Here is a 23,231-nt window from a genome sequence, read left to right on the forward strand (position 1 = left end):
TTTGAGTTTTTGAAAAGCGCTATATAAATAAAATGTATTATTATTATTATTATTATTATTAATAAATATAAATATAAAAAAAGACTCAAAACATATTTATTTTCTGAAGAGTATAAATGATAAAATGACTGTTGTGACTGGATGCATGTGCAGCAACAATTGCTGTTTGTTTGTTTGTTTGATTGCTGTGTCTGATGTATGTTGGGTGTATCTATCGTTTTTCTGTTTTTATTTATTCTATTTTGAAAAATGTCTTTATTTTCTTTAATTGTCCATGTAAAGCACATTGAACTTACGTGTAATGAAATGTGCTTTATAACTAAAATTGCTATTTCTATTTCTGTTGATATAATAATAAGATGTTATGGAATAGTTTACAACATTACACATCGATTCAACCTGGTGCAGTGTGGTTTATTTGACGTACTGTTTTCACAATGTGTTGCACATTAACGTTACTAGAGTGTCAGATCCTGCAATAACAGATGTGAACGGATACTGAGCTTTACATATTAGGTGACATTAGCAAGCTGTAAACTGCCCTCTGTACAGATGGGACTTCTGTCAAATTACGCCTTGAAATGTAATGTTTTAAACGTTTACAGTTCATTTTCCGAGCGCACTTAGAATATATACATACCTTGTAAGTCACGTTCCTGGTTGGGTAATATGGCAACCGATGGCAGCTCACAGAGCCGTGCAGCACTGTCAGAACCACAATAACATAGAGAAATGGACCAATCACCTCCCTCCTCCTGCTCGATGACGTCAGGTCACGTTTTACGTTCACCGACCCTGAATCAGATTTGCTTCACGAGCTTTTTACGATGGAGGCTTAAATGTAATCATGCAACTGATCCAAAGTCTGCTCTTTAACCGTATGCCCCACATGTTCTTGCCCATTGTGTTGTTTGCTTAAGAAACATCGCCTTTGTAACACCTTCAGTTCAATAACATATCGTTCTCCATCATACAGTTCTGCTCTGACTGATACACACCAGCAAAAATAAAATCAGTAAAACAAACAAAAAAAAAGGATTGGGAATGTTTGTTAAGGAAGAGGATTAGGGCCACTGAAAAAAATAATAAATTAAGGTCCAATATATATTTTTTAATTATTATTGTTCTGAGAAAAAAGTCAGAAATTTGAGATTAAAGTCAGAATTCTGAGATTAAAGTTAAAACCCGTATTTACACAGAGGTTAAGATAAAATCACAACATTTTCAAACCATGGTAGTAAGAACACCTGCTTTAAACAATAAGGCATTAAACGTCACTGTGTGTATAGGTGTGTATATAGCTGTGGCAGTGTTTGTCGCACACTCAAATGTGTGTGCAGGCCAGTTTCTGTCAAATCTCCTTGAGACCAGAGTCAAATTGTCAGACTGAGATTAAAGTCAGAATTCTCTTTTTTTTTCTAGATAATAAAAAGTATATTTTAATTTTCATTGGCCCTAATCCTCTTCCATAGTTTGTCGCTTAAATATTTCAGTAAATATTAAAAAGAGACGCACAAATACATGAAATATTTATCAAATTAAGTGTATGGCAGAGTCATGAGTGCATTGCATTTGCAAACAAATTATGATTCAATAAATAACCATCTATATAATTTAAGACTATACTAATTTCTCATGACAATATTGACAAGCACATTAAAACCAGTGTTTTTATTGTTCTTACAAAGCAAATGAGTTAGAATACTATGGGTGTAATAGCTGCACATGCAATTATTTCAGAGCCTGCAGACGTTCCACAAGTTTCCAGATTTGCTTTTTTTTTGTATTTCAGTTTCTTAATGATTTACTTCCTGTTTCATCCATCAGCTTTTTGTAATAATCTGTACAATCCTTTTCTTACCTTACCAGATCTGTTCATCTTCTACATATTGTATTCTGTAGAACCTATTGGCCAGTTTTAAGAAGGTTCAGATGTCCACTCATCTGGAGCAGCTTTTTTTTTTTTTGGCCTACTTTGAAGTCAACAATAAAATAAAATAAAATAAAATAAAATAAAATAAAATAAAATAAAATAAAATAAAATAAAAAGAAATAGAATAGAATAGAATAGAATAGAATAGAATAGAATAGAATAAAATGTGTGTAATTAAAATAAGTTAAAAAAGTCAAATTAATATTAAGAATATAAATAGCTAAAATAAATACATTCCAAAGGGTAAGGATAAGAGTTGAAAATAAAGTTAAGGCTAAAAATGTCAATAAAACTGAGTAGATTAAATAAATAATTGAATTAATACAAACAATAAAAATGAAATATTGAGCATCTACATTTGCTTGTACTTTGTGGTAAGACTTTGCAGATGTATTTATTTCAATGTAAAGTGGTTCCCTTTCATAAGTCCACGGTGTTTTCTTATGTATTTTTCTATAGAAGTACATTTTCGTTTAATTGTATCATTTTTTTTAAATTTGTATAATAAAGAACATTTGTTCAGTAGTTAACTACACACTTAATAGCTATTCCTCCATGCGGACAGCGGGTGGCGGTGTTTTGTCCCTAGACAGGAAGTGCAAGACGTCCACATCACATCCGTGAACCAGAACAGCAACAAAAGATCTGAGGCTGTCCCATCAAACTTTCACTGTAAGTATATTTTTTACACATATTTGGACATTTTATTGACTAATACTAGTTTTTAACATCAGCTCAGAGGTGTGTACAGGAAAGGGATGTAGAAAGGATGAATCTGTCTGAACCTGTTAGTAGATCGTTAGCAGAAAAGCTAGCTGTGACAAGCTTCTGAACAACCTGCAAAGTTGTATTAAAAACAAATTATTACAACCATATACCTTTACATAACGAAGTCACACTTTTTTATTGTATGAAGAAATGATCGAGAAATGGTAGCGACCATAGCTTCTTGAATATCCTGCCTGGTTGGTGATGTGGCAGCGACCAAGCCTCTTGTTGACAACATGTTTCCATTACTTAGACAGCACTCTGTGTGACTGTGCCAAGCTTTATTATCTGCCTGTACGAACATTAACCAAGGACATTTGTTCACAGAACTGCCTACAATATTTTATTTTTCTTGTAAAAACGTCGCACTGCCTTGTTCACAACAACTATTACTATATTCTTCAACTACTTATTCAGTCTGGCTTTTATTTTAGGTTTAATTACTTTTATGACTTACCTTTAACTGTAATATTGATTTAAATGTTGCTTTATTATTTTAGTATTTTTAACTGTTATCTTAGTCTATTTTAATTTATTTATTCATTCATTTGTTTATTTTATTTATCTACTCAGTTTTATTTATATTTTTAGCCTTAGTTTTATTTTCAGCTCTTATCCTTACCCTTTTTAAATCTATTTATTTTAACTATTTGTATAGCTAATTTTGATGCTTTAACTTATTTTAATTACACATATTTATTGTTGGTGTGCATTAGTCTATATTTTAGTCTCTATTTATCTTATGTTATTTTAATTTGTATTATTTTAATTTGTATTATTATTATTATTTATTATTATTATTATTATTATTATTATTATTATTATTATTATTATCCCCTAATATTTCTTGCCATTGTTTTATTTCTGCTTCTTTCTTGCATTTCAATCACTGTAAAGCACTTTGTGTTGCATTTGATTGGCTTTAAAAAATAAAGCTTGATTGATTGATTGATTGACTGATATATTAATAGATATCCAAGTTTACACAATATGTTATATTAAGAAATTAAGAGATCAATAATACACCTCTGTAAAGCTGTCACTGGCTAATACTTCTTGAATGAATTGCAACAATACAATCATGGCAACAGGTAAACAAAGAGCAGAGAAACTATTTTAGTACAAAGGAGCAGGAAAACCTGACCATGTCAATGCAAACATGACATTTGTCTGTGAGTGGAATAAAGTTTGAAGGAAGAAAATTTTCAAAAGTCTAGCACTGCTTTAAACATTGTTAACCTTTGTCCTCAGTCATTGTGTTTCTGTCTTTAAATACCTTTATGTGGGGGAAATATAATCTAGATCTTACTGTGTTTACTCTTGATGCACAAATATATCTGTCTTCAATGTAACAGCTGTATTAATCCCTCTAGGGGAATTTTTATATGGAGCAGCTTGTAAATTAGATAACAACAAATAAAATGTAGTTACATACATACAAAAGTAAATAACACACAAGAGTTAAAATTTGAAGTTGAAAATAAATACAAGTAATAAACAAACTGATTAAAGATAGGTAGCCTGAATAAAATCAATTATAGGATTAGCCTTATGACTTTAAAGGGTAAGTCAGTTTAAAAAGATAAAAGATCAATTAAAAAGTTCAGGTAGCAGCAACAGAAGATGCATCAAATATTTACATTTGGTTAACTTATGCAGGGATGATTGTAAAAACAGAGTCCCGAGCAGTAAAATTGATAATGGTGATATGAAGTTTAAAAGGAGTGTACATCAGAATTAACTACACATTTCTACATGTTCATTTGACTTTAATCACAGCCTTTGATTTGCACATTTCAGTGTACATTCAAAGAAACACTTAAGTGCTGTTTAAAAACACAAAACATCATGCAAATATGTATAGATAAATTTTGATATATCTTATATATATGATATAATAACTATAATTGGTATGTTTTATTAATGTGATCTATCACAACAATTAGAATAGTCATTTACCAATAAGTGTCATTCAGATGAGCCTTATTAAACTGGTGGTTGTTACAGTAATGTGTGATTATGTTTCAGTGAAGTCACCTGCATGTCCTCAGAGGCACAGTGTTAGCCTTTAGACTGTGTCTGGAGCTGTGGATGATTACACCATGTGTAAAACTTGAATCTATAGACCAAGAGCATCCTCTCTGTTTTCATATGGTGGAATAATTGTTCATTACACTCTGCATATGCCTAATAAAAACACTGTTAACGGTGTTAAGACTTTCAGTATTTGATATGAATCATGCACATTAGTGCTCTCCGATGTAAACTTTGACAGTATGTATGAGAGGATGAAACAGCGCATCAGATTGCTTCATTCAGACTCAAAAGAAGGAAAATCTGACTGAGACCCAGAGTCTGCTTCACAGAGTGTGTGACCAAAGTAACTAAAGTTAAAGTACTCTTGTTTCCCAGGGTTTCCCATATCTCAGCATCAGCTCACTCGGTGAAAAAGGGCCTTGGTGTTCTTTTACATTTTGTGCCATAAACAGTTGTAGTGGCTTGCTTTCGCCAAACGAAACAAAATGAGGGTCTGCTTTACGGGGAATCAGTTGACGCGTCCTCCTCGTGCAGGTTGAATGAATGAAGTTAAATCTTCGTGCATTGACATCAATAAGGGTTTATTTTGCATCGACATACAATAAACGCTCAGCCAATCAATCCACACGTACATCTACTATGAACTTGTTGAATTAAAGGCATAAAGCTATTGTACACAAGACGATGACAAAGATAACGAAGACGGCGAAAAAAAACTGTATGCTACCCGGTAGGCAGCTCACCTGCCACTAATTGGATCTTCTTCCCTATATGCATTCTACACCTGGCTTGACACACCCGCCACCTAGTGTGTACACAAGTGCATCAACAAGTAAACCAGTCCACACATAATATTGACACACATATGGCTCTAACAACAGTGTTACAGTAAAAATAATTTATGTTTAAGAAGGAGGACCTGTGTGGCTCAGTAGGGAGAGGAGGATCCCTTGAATAGAAGCAAAGTCTGCGCCACATCAGCCTCTGGCTGGAATCCTGGCCATGGTCTTTTGATGCATGTCTCCCCCACTCTATCCTCCACACAGTCCCTGTCTTTCTTTACCTGTCCTACCTTGTAAAGGTGAAATGCCCAAACACAAAAAAATATCTAGAATATTTTATTTTGCTGACCAAATATTGCAAATTCACCTGCTCCTACGACGGCGTATTAGGGTCAATATGAAAGAAAAAAACTCAAGCTGCCCTTTGTCCATTTCACTGCATCATGGACCTACTTGACAGCCTCATCAAATTGTACTTCCTACTTGGACTCAGCAATAAGGAGATACTACTGATTCTAGCCCAGAAACATCACATTATTATAAGCATCCAGACTTTGAAAAGACAAAGTGTATATTGGGGCTGTTCAGAAGAAAGCAGTACACTGATCTGGAGGAGGTGATTGTGTTTATCCAACAAGAATAAATTAGAATTAGTACATTTTTGAGAAAAAAAACTTAAAAATTTTGTGTTTTCTTTCTTGAAAATTATTATTTTTTAATTTATTGAAGTGGCCCTAATACGCCGTCATGTGCTCCATCACAGTGATCTGGTTATTTTGTTTGTGTATGATTAGATATCTGCTCCATGCCTACCCAGCTCTGTGGACCAAGAAAAATGATTAGCTGGACAGAAAAAGAAGTTTTGAGCAGTGAGAACAGTATTAATTTTTTATGGTTCCTCTGTTTACACTTGCCTTGCAGCAGACAGTCTGTAGATGCCATCTGGAGCTCCAAAGGGGGAGAACTGTGTTCCAGACATGGACAGCAAGGCTGGAGATCTGTTCAGTGCGGAGGATGCTCATCCAACTGGAACAGGTGGAGCTGGAGTGTTGGCAAAGTAAGCGTCTATTCATTTTATTATTTAGTGTGATAAGCACCGCCACACAGAAGTGATGAAAATGCAGTTTACAAGAGGACTTGTGACTATGTTGCTTCTTCTATAGAGTATATATAGCGTGTCTGCTGCTACTGTTGCTTAACTATCCACAATGCATCATACATGAGCTGATAAATGAAGGCACTAATACTGCTCAGAGTGCAGCAAGCACAACTAGAAGCTCTAGTCTGTGTAGACTTCTTTGTATTGTTAATTTCTACATTTCTTAACACTTGTCTTTATTTTCTGTTCTTACTTTCTAGGCTCTGGCTCCCTAAAGGCTTCTCAGCCAGTATGGCTAAAGAGTGGATCGACAAACGGCGACTGTCTATTAGACCCTGGGCCAGTTTCGTAGATCAACGCAAGTTCTCAAAACCTCGCAACTTTGGAGAGCTGTGTCAGAGGGTGGTGAAAAATGTGGAAACTTACAACAGCAACTACACGTTCATCTTCATGGGTCTCATCCTCTACTGCATGTAAGGCCTAAGAAGAACGTTAAATCTCTAAGTCTGGATTTTACTCACATTCTTTAACCAAAGAAGACTTTGCCACTGTGTATATTAAAAAAGATGAACGGAACAATGTGGTTGATATTTGATCTAAAAATAAAACACATGATTCAAGCTTTAAATGAAATTTTAAATTGCTACATTGATTAACTTCATATTGACTGGACTGTTACTGTTTTTTCTCCACAGTATCAGCTCTCCCATGTTACTGATTGCCTTAGCTGTGTTTGTTGGTGCCTTCTACATCATTCACCTCAAATCCCAGGAGTCAAAACTGGTCATCCTTGGTGAGTGAAACTGTGCGGTATCCACTGCAATTCATCAAACATCTGCCAAATAAAACTTTTAATACACTATAAATAGTTAATACTTACAATCACTATGCATACTTGAACTGTATTCTAAATATAACATCTTGATTTTGTGACTGCTAAGATAAGCCCAGCCTACCCAGATTGGTGTGTATATTGCAAACATTTATTTATGGATCTACTGCTTTGATTTGTGAAATATTAACAAAAAAATTAGTTTTTTTTTAGCAACTATTGCATGTTGTGTTTACATGCAAAGTGATCTTGCATGTAAGCACTGTGACAGGTAAAGATGTGTTACTGTTTTACTCATGAAAGTTGAAATGCATGCCTGCTTCTATTTTAAGAGAGCCAAATATTGGGTGCCGTTGGCCCAGCAGTTTGAGTGTCTTCATATACAGAGGCTCTTAGTCCTTATCGCAGCTGTAACTGGTAGGATTCCCAGCCTCGACCCTTTTGGAAATATTCCAAATTGGAAACTTTACATGGGAATTATGGGAATTAACTTGGAATTGAGGGTAATTTAGTGGAAAGGTATCAAATCCAAGCATACATATGTTTTGTTATAAGCAGACATCCATCCAAAATAATACAATTAAACCAGATTTATTTGGAAGTAGAACTTCATCAAGTGTTGAAAATGTATTGAACAATCAATTCTTTCATTGAAGAACAAAACATTAATGTTGAGTTAAATATTACTCATCCCCCGACCCGACCCAAAATTAACAAAAATGCAATCCCAACAAAGTTCCATTAAAAATGTTAAATGAAAAGAGCTGCTCTCCCTCCAACAAAGTCCCTCAAGCCTAGCCAAAAAAGTCCCTCAAGCCTAGCCTCTGCATTTTTGCTAAACCCTTTCAGGCAATGGGCTCTTCCTGGGTCTCATCAACATCCTCCATGTCCACTTTCTCAACATCCAACTCTGACTCTTCCTCTTCAGTGTCACTGTCCAGCCTTGTTGAGGATGGCTCTGCATATATATTCAGCTGCACTTGCATGAAATCTGGTTGTTTTAGTCAGGATTATGTTAAAATATATTTTCCCCAACTATATTTAAGTTCCCTATTAAGAGCCAATCTTCAATTTAGTAAATTCCTGGTTTATTCCAGTTAATTCCCATGGAAAGTTTCCAACTTTGTTCAGTTCCCATAATTTTGCAACCCTAATTGGAACTGAACAAACATATTCATGATCTCTGACATTACTTTTTATCTAAGTAACATAAATCTGTAATTTTGTGTCACCCAGGCAAGGAGCTGGGTGTCCCTCACCAGATGAGTCTGGCCGGAGCGGTTTCTCTACCTGTGTTCTGGTTGGCTGGAGCTGGGGCTGCAGTCTTTTGGGTTCTGGGTAGGTAAACCCAGACATTATAGTACTCACCATCCATTTTTATTCAGGGCGTGTAGAATTATTTAGTCTTAGGCCACCTCTAATGAAAATCCGGTATGATAGCACATTCTGCTGTTATGTTCAATGAGTATGAGGGAAATTACTTTGATGTAGTTTCAAACAAACACCATCTGTTCACAGTCTCTGTTTTCAAAATTTTCTCCTCACATTCCCCCTTTTTCATTTGTCACGTCTCCTCTCAGGAGCGACGCTGTTTGTGATTGGCACTCACGCTGGGTTCCGTGAGCTGGAGGGATCTGACATGGAAGAGCTCCTCATGGAGCCGGTGTGAAGAACAGGCTGAACTCTCAGCAGGTGCTGCTCAGCGATCAGTCATCACTTTGACCCTGTAATAATGTTGGCCTGGAGGGGTTGGGGAAAAAACTGCTCCTAGATCTGTTTCTTATCTCTCTGTGCATCATGTATTCCTTCTATCTTAACTATACCAAGAATGCACCTTGTCTTGCCTCAGATGTAGTTGCTGTTACAGACTATATAATCTTTTCAATCTCATTCATGCACACAAACTGCATAATGTGCTGATGTATTGTTAATGGGTATTTAAGCACAGTATCATGCACACTAAACCCTCTTACTGTCTTTTACAGTGACATATCTTTGGGCTTATTAATCACCTAGGTCTGTCCGGGATGTGAATTTCTTCAGCTTCTGTGTCTCAATCATCTGACTCAGTGTCAAATTCTTTCTGTAATAATTATTTCAGTAGACGCGATGCTTGCTATTCTTAACTGTTGTAAAAAACTATTCTCCAAAGCAAAAGTGCCATAAAAACTTTAAGAATAATGTATCTCTTTAAATGATTCTGGACACTTGAAAATGTTTTATTCACAAGAATGAAAAAAACATCAATTTGCTTTTTCAGAAAGGGTCATTAAAATAGATAACCCTCGATGAGAAGACATCTTAAAAGGTCAGTATATCGTAATGGGATTTTGTGTTGTGCTTTGCTGACTGTCAGTGTGCATATTTATCAGCTCTGCTCACAGTAGCTTTTTGATTCTGTTATTTTTGGGTGTTTTTGTATTTAAATTTCATTATGGAAGTGCAATAAAACCCTGATGTAAAGTTAAAGTGTAAAGACTTTGATGTGCAGGTCTTCATTATTTTACCTCTTATTAATTCAGGCTGTTTTTCTCATGAGGTGAAATTAAAGTTGTGTAGGAGTCTTCTGAACTTTGTGGCTCTCAGCATTTACTCTGTACATTTCTCATTATTCTGGTCTGGTGTAAATCCACAGTGGAATAGGACAGTTGCAGCCCTCATGGCTCCTCTTCTCTATCTCCGGCACACCAAACGCTGCAGCACTCACCAACCCCCTCTTGTCCCCCCCTGTGGTCCCCCTGTTGTCCCCCTTCTCATGTGACCCCTGTGACCTCTTGCTCCGTGACAGCACAGCAAGAGGACCCCATGCTCATGTTGCCATGGCGATGACCTTGGAGGGCCCCAGTCAGACACAAACTCGTCCACAGACACACTGCGGCAAAGGCGAGCGATCGATATTCTATTATACGGAGGTTGGCGAGGTGGGGGTGTGAGTGTGGGTGTGTGTTGGGGGGGCAGTCGCACTGCAGTGAGCTCACTGCAGAGACACAGGGGAAATTAGAGAGAGGGTGAGAGTGTGTGTGTGTGTGTGTGTGTGTGTGTGTGTGCGTGTGTGTGCGTGTGTGTGTGTGTGTGTGTGTGTGTGTTTGTCAGTGTGAGAGTGACAGAAAGTGGGTGTGCATGTGTGTTTGCGTGTGTATGTAAAAGTCAGAGACACTGCATTTGTCATTGGACATGGTAGAGTGCTGAAAGTTTTCCTTACTTAAAGGGACGTGTCCTACATTTTCACAGGGAGTAGCAAGGTTACCTTTCAGGCTACATAATCCTCATCTCTCACATTATGGAGCTGTATATTTACTTATAATACATTTGATTTGTGTTGTGGGTGGGCAATAAGAGGTTCATTTAATATAGATGACCCTTGTGGCACAGAGAGGAAGCACAATTACAGCCTGCTCCCTTAAGATTAAAGATATACAGTCTTGCTTTATTTCAAATAATATAGCCCTCTGAAAATAATGTTTATTAATAAAAAAAATCTGCTTCTACTTTCTAAACAGCTAAATCACATACAAATCTAATTTCTTCATTTATTGAAGGATGACCGCGGGGCAGTTTGTTCCTTCTGTAGGACTCTCCCTCTCACAGTGATTCTCATATGTCAGACAGGGCGGACACATGTTCAGGGTGGTTTGGTGCATCACCCTGGGCTGCTGCCAACGCTTCCTTTTAAGGCAGTTTAATATCGTGCAGGTTGCCAGTTGAAGTGCAAATGAACTCAACACTAGGTGGCATCCCATCCTCATGTTTCTTATTGATGTCTGCTGCATGCACACTGCTATCTGCTATGATTAAAAGATAAGCCTCAGATATTCACTTCAGTGTGCATCCAGAGTTTAATCCAAGAAGCAGTGAGATGTAGTTTAATTCTAATTTGACTTTTTGACCTGTTAAAATAAATTTTGAATACCTAACTGGAGTGACTGGGAAGCTAGACATGCCTGCCAATATGACATTTCACAAGTTTAAGGAAATAGTTCAGTGTTTTTCATGTAATATTTGAATATGTGATTAAATTATAATCTGATTGCAGATTACTGTACAGTCTCAATTCACACAGGATTATATGCCTTACACACAAGGTGAGATTTGGTTATATGATTTACATCTTAGTTTGCATTAACAGCACTCAACACAATGATAATTTACATTTTACAGTAGGGATGAATTAGCACCTTGTGTGGTCTTCAATGTCTGGAATAGCAAAGGTAGATTTTGTTGCAGCTCTGTTTTAAGAAATGGCTTTCATTCTTTAAATCATATGAACATATTTAAGCTTATTGAAGTGCATACTATATTATCAATCATGTTAAAGAAAGCACATCAAAGAAAAAAAGAGACTGAGGGATGTAAAAGATGAAATAGAACATTATTTTGTTCCCCAAAAAGAAGAGTGTATTGCTGTTTCAACAGAGACAAACAGAGAAAGAAAGACACACAAACAGGTCTAGGTTGTATTAAATGTTCTAGATGTTTTATTGGTGTTGGTTTCATTTATTTGACACACATGTTCTACTAGTCGTGTATTTTTTTTTCTCTTGAATTTCGACTTTTGCAGCCATCTGAGACAGACCCAGCCGGAGACCGCTGGCCCTTCACTGGTCTCCAACACATACATGCACACAGACCCGGGCTGGACCAGGCTAAGACCAGGACCTAGACTTAAACCAGAGCTGGACCCAAATCCGGTTATAGACTCCCAGGCACGTGGACTCATCATCACCACTCACCACATCACAGCACACTGTACCACATCATACCGGCACACCTGCAGTGACAGGAACCTGAAAGCCTTGGTTGGTTTCTTGTGTCTTTAGGTAAAAACACAACCGAAAACCCTGCTCTGCTTTTACAGTTCAGAGTAGCCTCCTAAAAAACCAGCGAAAATAACTGAAACCAAACAAAAAACAAAAAGAGAGACACATTTTTCTTGCTTTTTTCCTATCTCACAAATATTGTTGATGTTCTTCATGAATGTCTCTCCGAGCTGTTTTTCCAACATGTGTTTTTTTATTGTTTCATTTAAATTCAGTATAGAATTATATAGATTTCCTAGAGCACACAGAAAGATTGAGTTGTATTTACCAACTTTTGGGAAGGGGGTTGGGGGTGTACTGTAATAGTTATTAACAAGGACAATGGTTCACACAGTGCACACAAACAGAGACAAACGGGGCAGGAGGGCAGGGAGGGGAGGTGTGTGAGAGACAGACAGACAGGGGGAGAGAGGGGGCACAGGACGCCATGGGGTGTGCTTTGTCAGGTCTAAATGAGGGAAAAGCAGCTCTCACATTCCCCCCCTCTCATCTTAGAAATAAAAAAAGACAAGTAAAATCATCGAAACCCCCCCTGTACCCCACATATTAAAAAACAACAACACTGTGGCCGTCGAGAACTTAAGAGAAGGAAAAATGGACGCAGCGAGAACGACAGGGGAATGACCACTCCACTGGTCCTCCACAGACAGGAGACGGAGGCGAGATGGCAGTCGAAGTGGTGTCGGCGGTGGGATCTCACTGTGTGATCTTTATATCTGTGTGTGATTGGAGGACAAGCAAAGGGTTGGCGAGGAAGAGGAGAAGAGAGAGGAACGAAGGTATAGAGGAAGACGAGGGGGAGAGAGCAGGGGAGTAACGGGGACGGGAAAGGAGCTGGATGGCCCTTTTTTTGCAGAGCATAGACACTCCCTTTGTATCCTTAGCTCATTCAAATCTACATACACAATATGCAGCTGCCGTTTGGTAGATATATTGGTTTATGTACACAGCAGTGAGAGAACACATGCAAAGAGTATCATAGGAGATGGGGGAAAGGAGGGCGGGTCAATGTAGAAAGTTGTAAAGGTGCTTTTGCTGTTTTTAATCTTTGGGGCAGTTGTGATGAAAATTGCTTCAAAGCGGTTTTTGTCTTTAAGGGGGCGGGGCGTCTGGATGTGTGTCTTGCCAGGGATGGAGTGACAGGGGGGAGAAATAAGTGGAAGATGGAGGGGTATTGAGCAAAGATGCTCCGTCGATCAATAGTATGTCTCCTTCTCCACCCAACCTGGAGTGCAAATGAGAAAAAGAAAACACAGAGCGGAAGCTCACAGTTAGTTAACAAGTCATATTTGAAATCTGGTTCCATGTAAGTAACATTAGTTAAAGCACTAGTGCGACATTTTGAGGAAAATGCATATTTGCTTTCTCATAGAAAAATACAGGAGAGCACAAAAACTACTCTAGAGCCTCTGCAGCCGGATTTTAACAAAGACTGGAAACAGAGGAAAGAGCTGGCTTTGCTTGGTCCAGAGATAACAAAATGTGCTCATTAGCACCTCAAAAGCTCACTCATAAACATGTTTTAGCTTTACATCTACATATTGCAGTTTTAAGAGGGTATGTGCTGGAAAATGTCATGATTTGCTGCAGGGAAGTCCTGGAGTCTGGCCCCAACTTAAGCGTGTGAGAAGATTACTGAGACTACATGAAGTTACTGTACCAAGCCATTAAAAAACCCGGCATATACACACCCTGTAAAGGTACAATGGATGTTTTCAAGTAGCATAAGAGGCTATTTGCTTTTTGGGAAAGAACACAAACCTCCAGGGTTCCGGCGAATGAGAAGTTTTCGGATTTCATCATAAACAAAGATGAGGAAACTGTATGGGAATGCACAGAACCACCAAGTTGGCCTGTAGGTAAGAAAAGAGAAGAAGAAGAAGTTAAAGACAGAGATTAAAAGGAATCACGTAAACATGTCAGATCATAGTAACTGAATATGACACATGTGGTATTAGCACTCACTTTAGAGGATACATCCTGAGTGCCACATCCATGCCTGGGCAGTAGGACAAGAAGGCAGCCAGGGCTGTCTCTTCAAACAGGCCGAAGATCAAGATCTTGTTCCTGGGTTGAGAAACACAAGAAAAAATGTAAGGGAGGGATGATAGTGCATAAATTGAAATTCATGTAAGCATCTAAATCATGCTTTGCAAATAATAAGTGAACAATGATAAATTAGCTGCCATAGCTTAGTATATTTGGACTCACCTCATGCCCTGCTGGAATACAGAGTTACGACGTGTCTTGCAGATGATGACATCAGCCCACTGCACGACCACAATACTGACGAAGAAAGCTGTGTGGCATGTGAACTCCACTATCTTCCTCTGTTCATAAGTCTGATATTCAGGAGAGGACAGACAGTTAGATAGAGAGAAACAAAAACCCAAAATGCACCAACTGGTTCACAAAGTTTCACTCTTACCCACTGCTGGCCATATGTGTCTTCCAGGTCATTGACTGAGCGGTCGTCCCAATTCAGCCTGATGCCTACAAGTCTACTGGGGAGGAAACCATTTTCAGCCAAGATGACAAAGTAGGCGAAAAAGCCTCCCAGAGCCTGGATCATACCTGAGGAGAATCATACAAACGAAGAGATTTAGAAACAGATGTCTTTAGTTTAAATCACCAAAAACAGTTTTCACAAAACATATCAATCCAAGTATAATTATTTTATTTTTATTTGTGAACATCAGGAGGGGGTGAAGTTGATTTTTACTTTCAGGCAACTAAGATCACACTTCAATCCACAGCAAACACAATTACCAAATCTTCATTTCACCCACCAATTTGTCCATAGGCAATGCTGATAAGCCTCTCGTTCACCAGCTTGTCCCTGAATGGGTTCCTGGGCTGACGCTTCATGATGTCGCTCTCAGCTGCTTCATAGGCCAAGGAGATAGCTGGCACCTAAAAGGGAAGAGGAGGAGATGTGACATGTTGTATCACAAGAAGCTTTCTTCAGTGTGTCGGTGTAAAGCTGTTTGATGTAAAGAGCCAGCAACTGTTTGATCAGCTCTCACCATGTCAGTTCCCAGGTCAATACAGAGGATGGTGATGGTTCCCAGTGGCAGGGGGATGTTGACAATGATGAAGAGCAAGAAGGGGGTGATCTCTGGGATGTTGCTGGTCAGGGTATAAGCGATGGACTTCTTCAGGTTATCAAAGATCAAACGGCCTGATGGGATACAAACAGACAGATTGAATGTAACATCAAGGAAATACCTGATCTTTTTTATTGTCCTGAGCTCTGATTATGTGTCAGAGTGTTGGTTGATCTGCAGAAAACAAGCCATTTTTTTAATCTTAAATATCAATCTTCATCCTCATCTCTCTCAGTATTATCTCCTCTTTGATTTTAATGTTCTCCATCTCCCACTTCTGTCCTCTGGGTCCTCTCACCTTCTTCCACTCCTGTCACAATGGAGGCAAAGTTGTCATCCAACAAGATCATGTCTGCAGCCTGTTTGGACACATCAGAGCCTGAGATCCCCATGGCAACACCAATGTCGGCCTTTTTCAGTGCAGGAGAGTCATTCACACCATCACCTGTCACGGCTACAATGGCACCCTGGGAGAGAAGAAGAGAGGGGTGAGTTTATGGAGTGAGAACACACAGAGAAATGTATTAACCCTTTAGGTAACTAACATCAGGATTTTAAGAGACTTCTTATTGTATTGTAAAGGATGAATACTCTTCATTTTTGTGACAATAAGATTTTTAAATGAGTGTATATCAAATTAGTTTTATTCTTATTTATTTATTTAATGATTTGTCATTATAGTGTTGTAAAGTGTCACATGGGGGAAATTGAATGCTTTTGCGTAAAGGTTTCAATACAAAACTTTATAGTTACTTGACAAAAGAAAAAAAAGCCATATTTAAATGATATAATTAATAAAAATATATAATACAAATATTGAATTAAATTACATTGAAGCAAGGTTTTATTTTAAATGCCCTACGAGCAGCTCCAGGAGCATAAATGTGTGTTCTATACTTGTCAGAGAATCCTCTTTTAATAGACAACTAGCGCCATCTGCTGGTAGAAAAGTAAAACAACACTCTAGAGTCTAGCCCCTCAAAGTAATTTCCACTACTGAGTATGTCGACAACTTTCCTAAGATCAGAGACTTTTAGTTCACAAGGTATTTTTTTCAAACAATCTGAAAATGCTCCCACCAGACGCTGGCAGCCCTCCACGATGATGAGCTTCTGTTGTGGGGAGGTCCTGGCAAACACAATCTCTGTGTGGTTCCTCAGGATGTCGTCCATCTGGTCCTGTGACAGATCTTTCAGGTCGGTACCGTGGATCACACAGGCCTTGGCATCTCTGGACACAGATATATAAGTGGTGAGTCACGTTTCATAATTTGGCATGCTTTGTACGTGACTGTAGCTTCTTTTTCTGTTTGTTTGTCAGTGGACGTTCTTTACCTGGGGTTGACCTGGCTGACAGGGATGTTCAGACGAGCAGCAATGTCCTCCACTGTCTCATTGCCCTCTGAGATGATGCCCACTCCCTTGGCAATGGCCTTGGCTGTGATTGGGTGATCACCAGTGACCATGATAACCTAACAAGAAGAGCAAGACAAACAACATAATGTTATCCTCATTCTAATTCAAGAAATAAAGAGATTCTACTTAAGATGTGTTGAAGAAAAACTCACCTTGATACCAGCTGATCGGCATTTGCCCACAGCATCAGGCACAGCAGCACGGGGAGGGTCAATCATGGACATGAGGCCAACAAAGCAAAGATTGTCGGTCTGGAAGTTCACATCATCTGTGTCAAAGGCAAAGCCCTTGGGGTACTGATCCTCTGGCAGCATTACGTGGCAGAAACCTGGAAGAAAAAGAAATGTGTGACTTAGTGTTGGATGATTTATAATGTGTTCAATACCTGTTCCCTCTTCACCTTTGACAAAACTCCCACAACCCAGAGAAGTACATTTAAAAGAACCTTATTATATACATAAGTAATAATATCAAGTCAATGTCCCATAAAGCATATTTCCAAATTTGATTTGCAGGATTAGGTTTTTATTTTAAAGATGTTTCTGTTCAAGCTGAGACAATTATTTTCCCTCAAATGTTTGAGAACTGTTTTAAGCTTAAGGCTCTGGTTTGGCCAAGGATTAAGAATAACTGTTTCTCACATGAAAGCAGAGACACCTCAGGGGCATGAATCAGATAACTATAGAGTAATATTATCAAAAAGTAAGATAATTAAATCATAAACACATTTTGAATTTCTTATATTTGGAATCAGAACAGAGACATTTTATAATCCCTGCTTTCCATTCATCTCAACCTCTCCACTTTCATGTATTCTTACCCAGCACACGCTCTCCCAGTCCTCCCAGCTCCATGTATGCGTTCTGGAAAGCCTCCTTCATCTCCTCGTCCATAGGCTGCTCCTTGCCCTGCATCAGAATGGTGGTGCAGCGGTCCAGGATCCTCTCAGGTGCTCCCTTCATTACCAGCAGATAGCGGTTGTCGTTAGGATCCTCTGTCTCGTGCACTGAGAGCTACAGAAGGGAAACAAGGGTGGCAAATTAAGAAGATTCAGAGTATAGGTTGTAATTTGTGAGTTATTCTTGTGTGAACCAGCCTGTTTCTTACCTGGTATTTGTTGGTGGAGTTAAAGGGGATTTCAGCAACCTTCTTGTTCTTGTCCCTCATCGCTCTGACTGCACCACAGGACAGCTCGATACACTTCAGCAGGGCAGATTCTGAGGCATCACCAGCCACGTCTCGCTTCAGGATGGGCAGTGAGTCTTGTCCTGCTTTGAACTGAGCACGGTTACACAGAGCAGCAACACGGGCCAGACCCAGCCAGGTCACTGAGCTCTTGTCAAAAGAGGCACCTGAAGAAAGAACAGAAGTTTGTGTATTATTAAACTGCATCATTTATCTAGACCATTTTTTTCCTTTCACATCTGCACCTCCTCTGCTCACTCACCAGACTGGTCCTCTGTGGTGTCTGCCTCATGGATCTGGTTGTCAAACCACATGTGGGCCACAGTCATCCTGTTCTGGGTCAGGGTTCCTGTCTTGTCAGAGCAGATTGTGGAGGTGGAGCCCAGGGTTTCCACAGCCTCTAAGTTCTTCACCAGGCAGTTCTTCTTGGCCATACGTTTGGCAGTCAGGGTCAGACATACCTGCAGACAATCACATGTATGGTGTCAGCAAAGTGAATGCTCATCTCGTTTGGATGCAGCAGTGAAGCTCTAACACAGATTCTCTTTCTTGAAGTTAAATAAAGTCAGCTCATTGCAATTAAATAAAAAACAGTTTTAAACTAATAAATTCAACAAAAATAGCACCAATCAGAAACAAAGAACACACATTTTCTAAGTTACATATCTAAACAAAACTGATGATCATGGAAAAAAATTAGCACTTTAAACACCATGAGATACCAAAGTATGCTATTTCAGGGGCGAGTGAGGTATCTAATTACGTTGGTACTTACAGTGACAGTAGCCAGCAGCCCCTCAGGCACATTAGCCACAATGATACCAATAAGGAAGATGACAGCCTCCAGCCAGCTGTAACCCAGGATGATGGCCAGGATGAAGAAGGTGACACCCAGGAAGACAGCCACACCTGTGATGATATGGATGAAATGCTCGATCTCTTTGGCGATGGGGGTTTTGCCGGTCTCCAGGCCAGAGGTCAGAGTAGCAATGCGGCCCATGACCGTGCGGTCTCCGGTGCAGATAACGAGGCCACGAGCAGTGCCTGGTTTGGAAAAGAGACAACAAATACATTACAATGCCTTATATTATTATATATATATATTACTGCATATGCTTTTTGTGTCAATTTGTTGCCTTTAAATTCAACAACAGCCAGGAACTTAATTACAGCATGTATTACTAATGCCATGGCGACCATACCTTCAACACAGTTGGTGGAGAAGAAAGCAACGTTTCGGGTCTCCAAGGGGTTGTCATGGGTACAGTCAGGTGACCTGCTCTGAGGCTCTGATTCACCTGTTAGGGATGAGTTATCGACCTGAAGGGGAACAAGAAAAAAAAAAGAACATGCAGTGAGGTAGAAGAAGAAGAGGAAAGTCTTTGAACGTGCGTGTGTGTCTGTCTGTGTGTCTGTGTGTGTGTGTGTGTGTGTGTGTGTGTGTGTGTGTGTGTGTGTGTGTGTGTGTGTGTACCTTGCAGCCGTGAGCAGAAACCACCCTGATGTCGGCAGGGATCCTGTCTCCTCCCTTCACTTCAATCAGGTCTCCAGCTACGACTTCCTCAGCATTGATCTGTACCTTCTCACCCTCACGGATCACCAACGCTTGCTGCAGGGAAAATACAGGCGATGGTTAGAACCTTTCAGCTGTGCTATGTGCTCAGTGATGAGAAATACAAACATTAGGATCTACATAAAGTCACAGTTACTAAGCATTTACCATCTTTAATCTGTAAGTTAGTTCCTTTTCAGGAAAATGTTTTTACCTGAGGCACCATGTTCTTGAAAGACTCCATGATTTTGGAGCTCTTGGCCTCTTGAAAGTATGAGAAGCAACCGGTAATGACGACGACAGCTGTGAGCACAATACCTAGGTACAACTGTAGACAGAGACAGAGAGAAAGAGTATATATTAACGTTAGTGTGTGGGCTGTGGTAAGGTCCATAGTACAGTTTCTGTGCACTTAATAGTCAGAAGTGTCATCAAGGTGTATAAGGCCCAGATGTTGTGATAGTATGTGAGTGTGGATGCTTACATTGTCTCCGGCAGGGTCATCCTCAGTGGCTGCCTGGATGGCGTAGGCCAGGAAGCAGAGGATGGCGCCAGTCCACAGCAGGATGGAGAATCCACCAAACAGCTGGCGACAGAACTTGACCCACTCAGGGGTGGTGGCAGGAGGGGTGAGAGCATTGGGACCGTCCCTGATCAGAAACTCTGCAGCCTTGGCATTGGTCAGTCCCTGAGGGAAGAGAAGAGGGTAGTTTAGTAAGCTGCGAAAGGTGAGTCTCAACACGTGCACAGACAACAAAAACAGGCTTTTGTTTGGAGTCCAGATAGGGTTAGATTGTCAGGACCTGTAATACACATAAAGAGTACTCCTCTGCCATCTAGTGGCCAACTGGGGAAACAGCTGGAGAAGCTGAGAGCATTCATCAACTCACCTGGACAATGTCAGTCTGGAATTTCCTGCATACTTCTTCTATGGACATCTTATGTTCCGTCTGAAAAAAAGGAAATGAAGAACCAATCAGCACCCTGCATGGTTAGATATGTCTTTTAGCCGCTACATTTTGCATGCATAGAAAAAAGAAAGGAAGTAGTCTAAAGGTAAAGGACACTAATCCTTATAGGTGATGAAAATAGTTTCAATAATCTATCTACTTTATGAAATTCATAAGAATCTTAGTCCATGCATGCAGTTCACCTGAGAGATACGAGTATCAGGCCAGCCACATTTGGCGACCCAGGTGTCTGTTTCTTGCGCTGGGATGTGCGATCAAGGTGACGTCCTTTTGATATCAAGTCACCACTCTTACCAGCGATAATATAATTTTGTGGCCTGTAGGAGACAGACTTCCCTTCTCTCCAACAAAGTCTGTGTCAATTCACTTTATTAACCATCATCTCCTCGAAGATGTTCTTTAAATTTAGAATTTAAAGCAACATGTATCCTTAAATGCATGGATGGTCTTTTTTTTCTTCTTTTTTTAATAATGCAGTAACTGCAGGCGTCAAATCAATCAACTTTGACTGACAGGATCCAAAGTGAATTGGCCTCAAACATATTTTATCCCAACATTTAGTTCCACAAGTATTCAAAGACAGAAGAAGATTTTTACTTACAATGGGCACTTCCTTCTTCAGGTCATCCATGTCCTTGTTCGCCGCCGCCCCCTTCTTCTTCTTGGGGGATCGGTCATCTTTGTCCTGTGTGGTGGCAACGCGGTAACTGTCTGACCGGCCATACTATAGACACACACACATGTTTTATACATGCCTTGGGACTAGATTAAGGAGATAGTAGCCTGTGGGCCCATGTTCAGATTCTTACGGTCCTCTGGGCACATAGAGGTATAATTATATTACATAAAAATTAACTTCCCCTCTGAATTCATTAACTGTACAGAGAGCTGTCTAGTTCACGGACATCTATCAGTCACTGACCGAGACTGAATAAAGTCAGGCGGCTTCAGTGAATTACCATTGAGGCTGCTCTCTTCACTACACAGTAAATGATGTTGTAACCTTGTGAAGTGGCCTTGTGTGGTAGCCTGTATCTCTCAGACAGTAAAAGCATCAAGTATTCTCAGTTTATGATGAAGGTAAGAGATGAAAGGTATTCATATAAAGACCTAGTTTCATAAAAAAAATCATTAAAGACTCAAAGGGTAAATGCATTGCCCTGGCAGCTCTGTTTTCCCCTAAACAAAACCACCTACACTAAGAATGCAACATGAAAGCATGCCCTGCTGTCTGCACTCATCTCTATTGATCACATAAATCTCACTCTGATGTCCACATGAGCCTGACAGAAGCATCAAAAGATCATCCCGTGCAAAAGGTTCAACCCGTAGGTTTTTCGCTAATGGCTTTGTGGTCTTTTTTTAATTATCAAGCAGGCAGCGCTGATGATGTAAGAGGGATAGAAGGAGCAGACAGCGTTTAGACCCATCAAAGGCTTTCTGATTAGATTCTAGTACGTTCCACACCTCTAGAGCAGACACTTTGATGACACCACTACTAACCAAATTACCTGACAAAAGCATGCATGCACAGAAACACTAAACATCTGCCTGCTCTTCCGCCTGGTGCCCTCTTTACGATAATTGCCCCTTCATAAATGGGCTTATGTTGTTAAACCAGAGGTGAGTGGGCTACAAATAACCCCCAAAGCTGCACTTCCTTGAATCTGAAGTTTTACTCTAGCTTGTTGAGGGAAGCATGACCGCTGGGCCTCATCAATACCAATGTCCCTCATCAAAGGTCAGAGGTTGCAAACAGAGGAAAGAACCCCTCCCAGGAGGTGAGAGGGGTAACTGCACGTGGCGGCAGATCAATAAAATCAGATATACACTGATGACTTAAAGAAGAGGAGGAGAGTCCAGCTGATATGAAAGCCCCATAATTTACCCTGAATCAGACAGAGATGTCAATACCTATCAGCTGATAATCAATGACAACAATGAGGTGAAAGGTTAAGATGTTATTTGTTAATTCAATAAGAGGGACTGGCTGTGCAGTTATTCTAAAAAAACTATACAAAAAAACAACTGGGTGCTGCAAATCAGTGGAATAAAAGCAGCACCCTCTAGTGGTGAAGAGGTAGCTTTTTAGGGAGTTGCACATGTAATTGCAGCTGGACAACAGTGCTGGTATCTGATATTAAAATGCAGATATGAACTGAAAAGAACTGATATGACCTTTGACAGAAAGTACCGAAATGTATTTCCAACAAAGCTAAATTTAATTGACAAAATAAGGAATGTGTGGAAGTATCAAGTGAGACCTGTAGTCCTCCATGCATCTCATTTGACAAAGTCTCACAGCTAAACCAGCCCAAAACTCACACACACCTGCAGTGCGACAAAAGGCTACCAAGGAGCAACTTCCCTCTGCATTTCCCAACCGAGTTGCTGTCATCATGCTAAGCCGTTGTGAAATCTGCCCTCTCTACCTGCTGAAATTTTTGTGGACGCAAAGACCTGTGTATCTGGTTTGTCATCACTGAAAGAGAAAAAAAGTGGCTTCATGAAACAACATGTGGAAGTCAACTCTCACTCACAAACTCACATAATTAAGTTTTGAGAATGGGCTGCTCAACGACCACTTATGCATTTAAAGCAAACAACGAAACCGTTCAATCATGTCAGACACAGAGAGAGGCATGTCAGCGTGAGGGAGGGACCGCAAATACACATGCATGTGAACACGCCTTCTCAGGTACACAGAGTTCTGCAACAAAAGAGCAGGTGAGC

The 23,231-nt window shown here is 39.6% G+C and overlaps 2 protein-coding genes across 9 annotated transcripts in view; one reads left to right on the top strand and one right to left on the bottom strand.

The window, feature by feature from the left end:
* The first annotated feature begins 2,489 nt into the window (after positions 1-2,489).
* rabac1 (Rab acceptor 1 (prenylated)) lies at positions 2,490-10,022 on the top strand. 2 transcript variants are annotated; one of them, XM_034697335.1, is made up of 6 exons: positions 2,490-2,605; positions 6,442-6,577; positions 6,880-7,092; positions 7,315-7,412; positions 8,688-8,789; positions 9,032-10,022. In XM_034697335.1, the coding sequence occupies exons 2-6, from the start codon at positions 6,456-6,458 to the stop codon at positions 9,118-9,120; spliced, it is 624 nt and encodes a 207-aa protein (XP_034553226.1). In that variant the 5' UTR covers positions 2,490-2,605; positions 6,442-6,455; the 3' UTR covers positions 9,121-10,022. The 2 variants fall into 2 exon arrangements, with proteins under 2 accessions (XP_034553226.1, XP_034553227.1); XM_034697336.1 differs by having other exon boundaries at positions 2,492-2,605; positions 6,445-6,577.
* Positions 10,023-11,899: 1,877 nt separating this feature from the next.
* The window catches only part of atp1a3b (ATPase Na+/K+ transporting subunit alpha 3b), a 48,395-nt gene continuing 37,063 nt past the window's right edge, over positions 11,900-23,231 (bottom strand). For 4 of the 7 annotated variants that reach the window (XM_034697208.1, XM_034697211.1, XM_034697210.1 and 1 more), the window contains 21 exons: positions 21,100-21,222; positions 20,418-20,477; positions 20,012-20,215; positions 19,742-19,855; positions 19,450-19,584; positions 19,178-19,295; positions 18,751-19,019; positions 18,238-18,436; positions 17,898-18,142; positions 17,611-17,803; positions 16,943-17,118; positions 16,710-16,846; positions 16,455-16,605; positions 15,674-15,842; positions 15,295-15,449; positions 15,058-15,181; positions 14,697-14,842; positions 14,480-14,610; positions 14,234-14,335; positions 14,030-14,121; positions 11,900-13,493 (listed from right to left, as the gene is read on the bottom strand). In XM_034697208.1, the coding sequence (XP_034553099.1) occupies positions 13,465-13,493; positions 14,030-14,121; positions 14,234-14,335; positions 14,480-14,610; positions 14,697-14,842; positions 15,058-15,181; positions 15,295-15,449; positions 15,674-15,842; positions 16,455-16,605; positions 16,710-16,846; positions 16,943-17,118; positions 17,611-17,803; positions 17,898-18,142; positions 18,238-18,436; positions 18,751-19,019; positions 19,178-19,295; positions 19,450-19,584; positions 19,742-19,855; positions 20,012-20,215; positions 20,418-20,477; positions 21,100-21,222 (3,072 nt within the window). In that variant the 3' untranslated portion in view covers positions 11,900-13,464. The remainder of the gene's footprint in view (positions 13,494-14,029; positions 14,122-14,233; positions 14,336-14,479; positions 14,611-14,696; positions 14,843-15,057; positions 15,182-15,294; positions 15,450-15,673; positions 15,843-16,454; positions 16,606-16,709; positions 16,847-16,942; positions 17,119-17,610; positions 17,804-17,897; positions 18,143-18,237; positions 18,437-18,750; positions 19,020-19,177; positions 19,296-19,449; positions 19,585-19,741; positions 19,856-20,011; positions 20,216-20,417; positions 20,478-21,099; positions 21,223-23,231) is intronic. The other 3 variants (XM_034697209.1, XM_034697213.1, XM_034697212.1) reach the window with 1 other exon arrangement.

The sequence above is a fragment of the Notolabrus celidotus genome, chromosome 12 (genome assembly GCF_009762535.1).
Source record: "Notolabrus celidotus isolate fNotCel1 chromosome 12, fNotCel1.pri, whole genome shotgun sequence".
NCBI classification, from domain to species: Eukaryota; Metazoa; Chordata; class Actinopteri; order Labriformes; family Labridae; genus Notolabrus; species Notolabrus celidotus.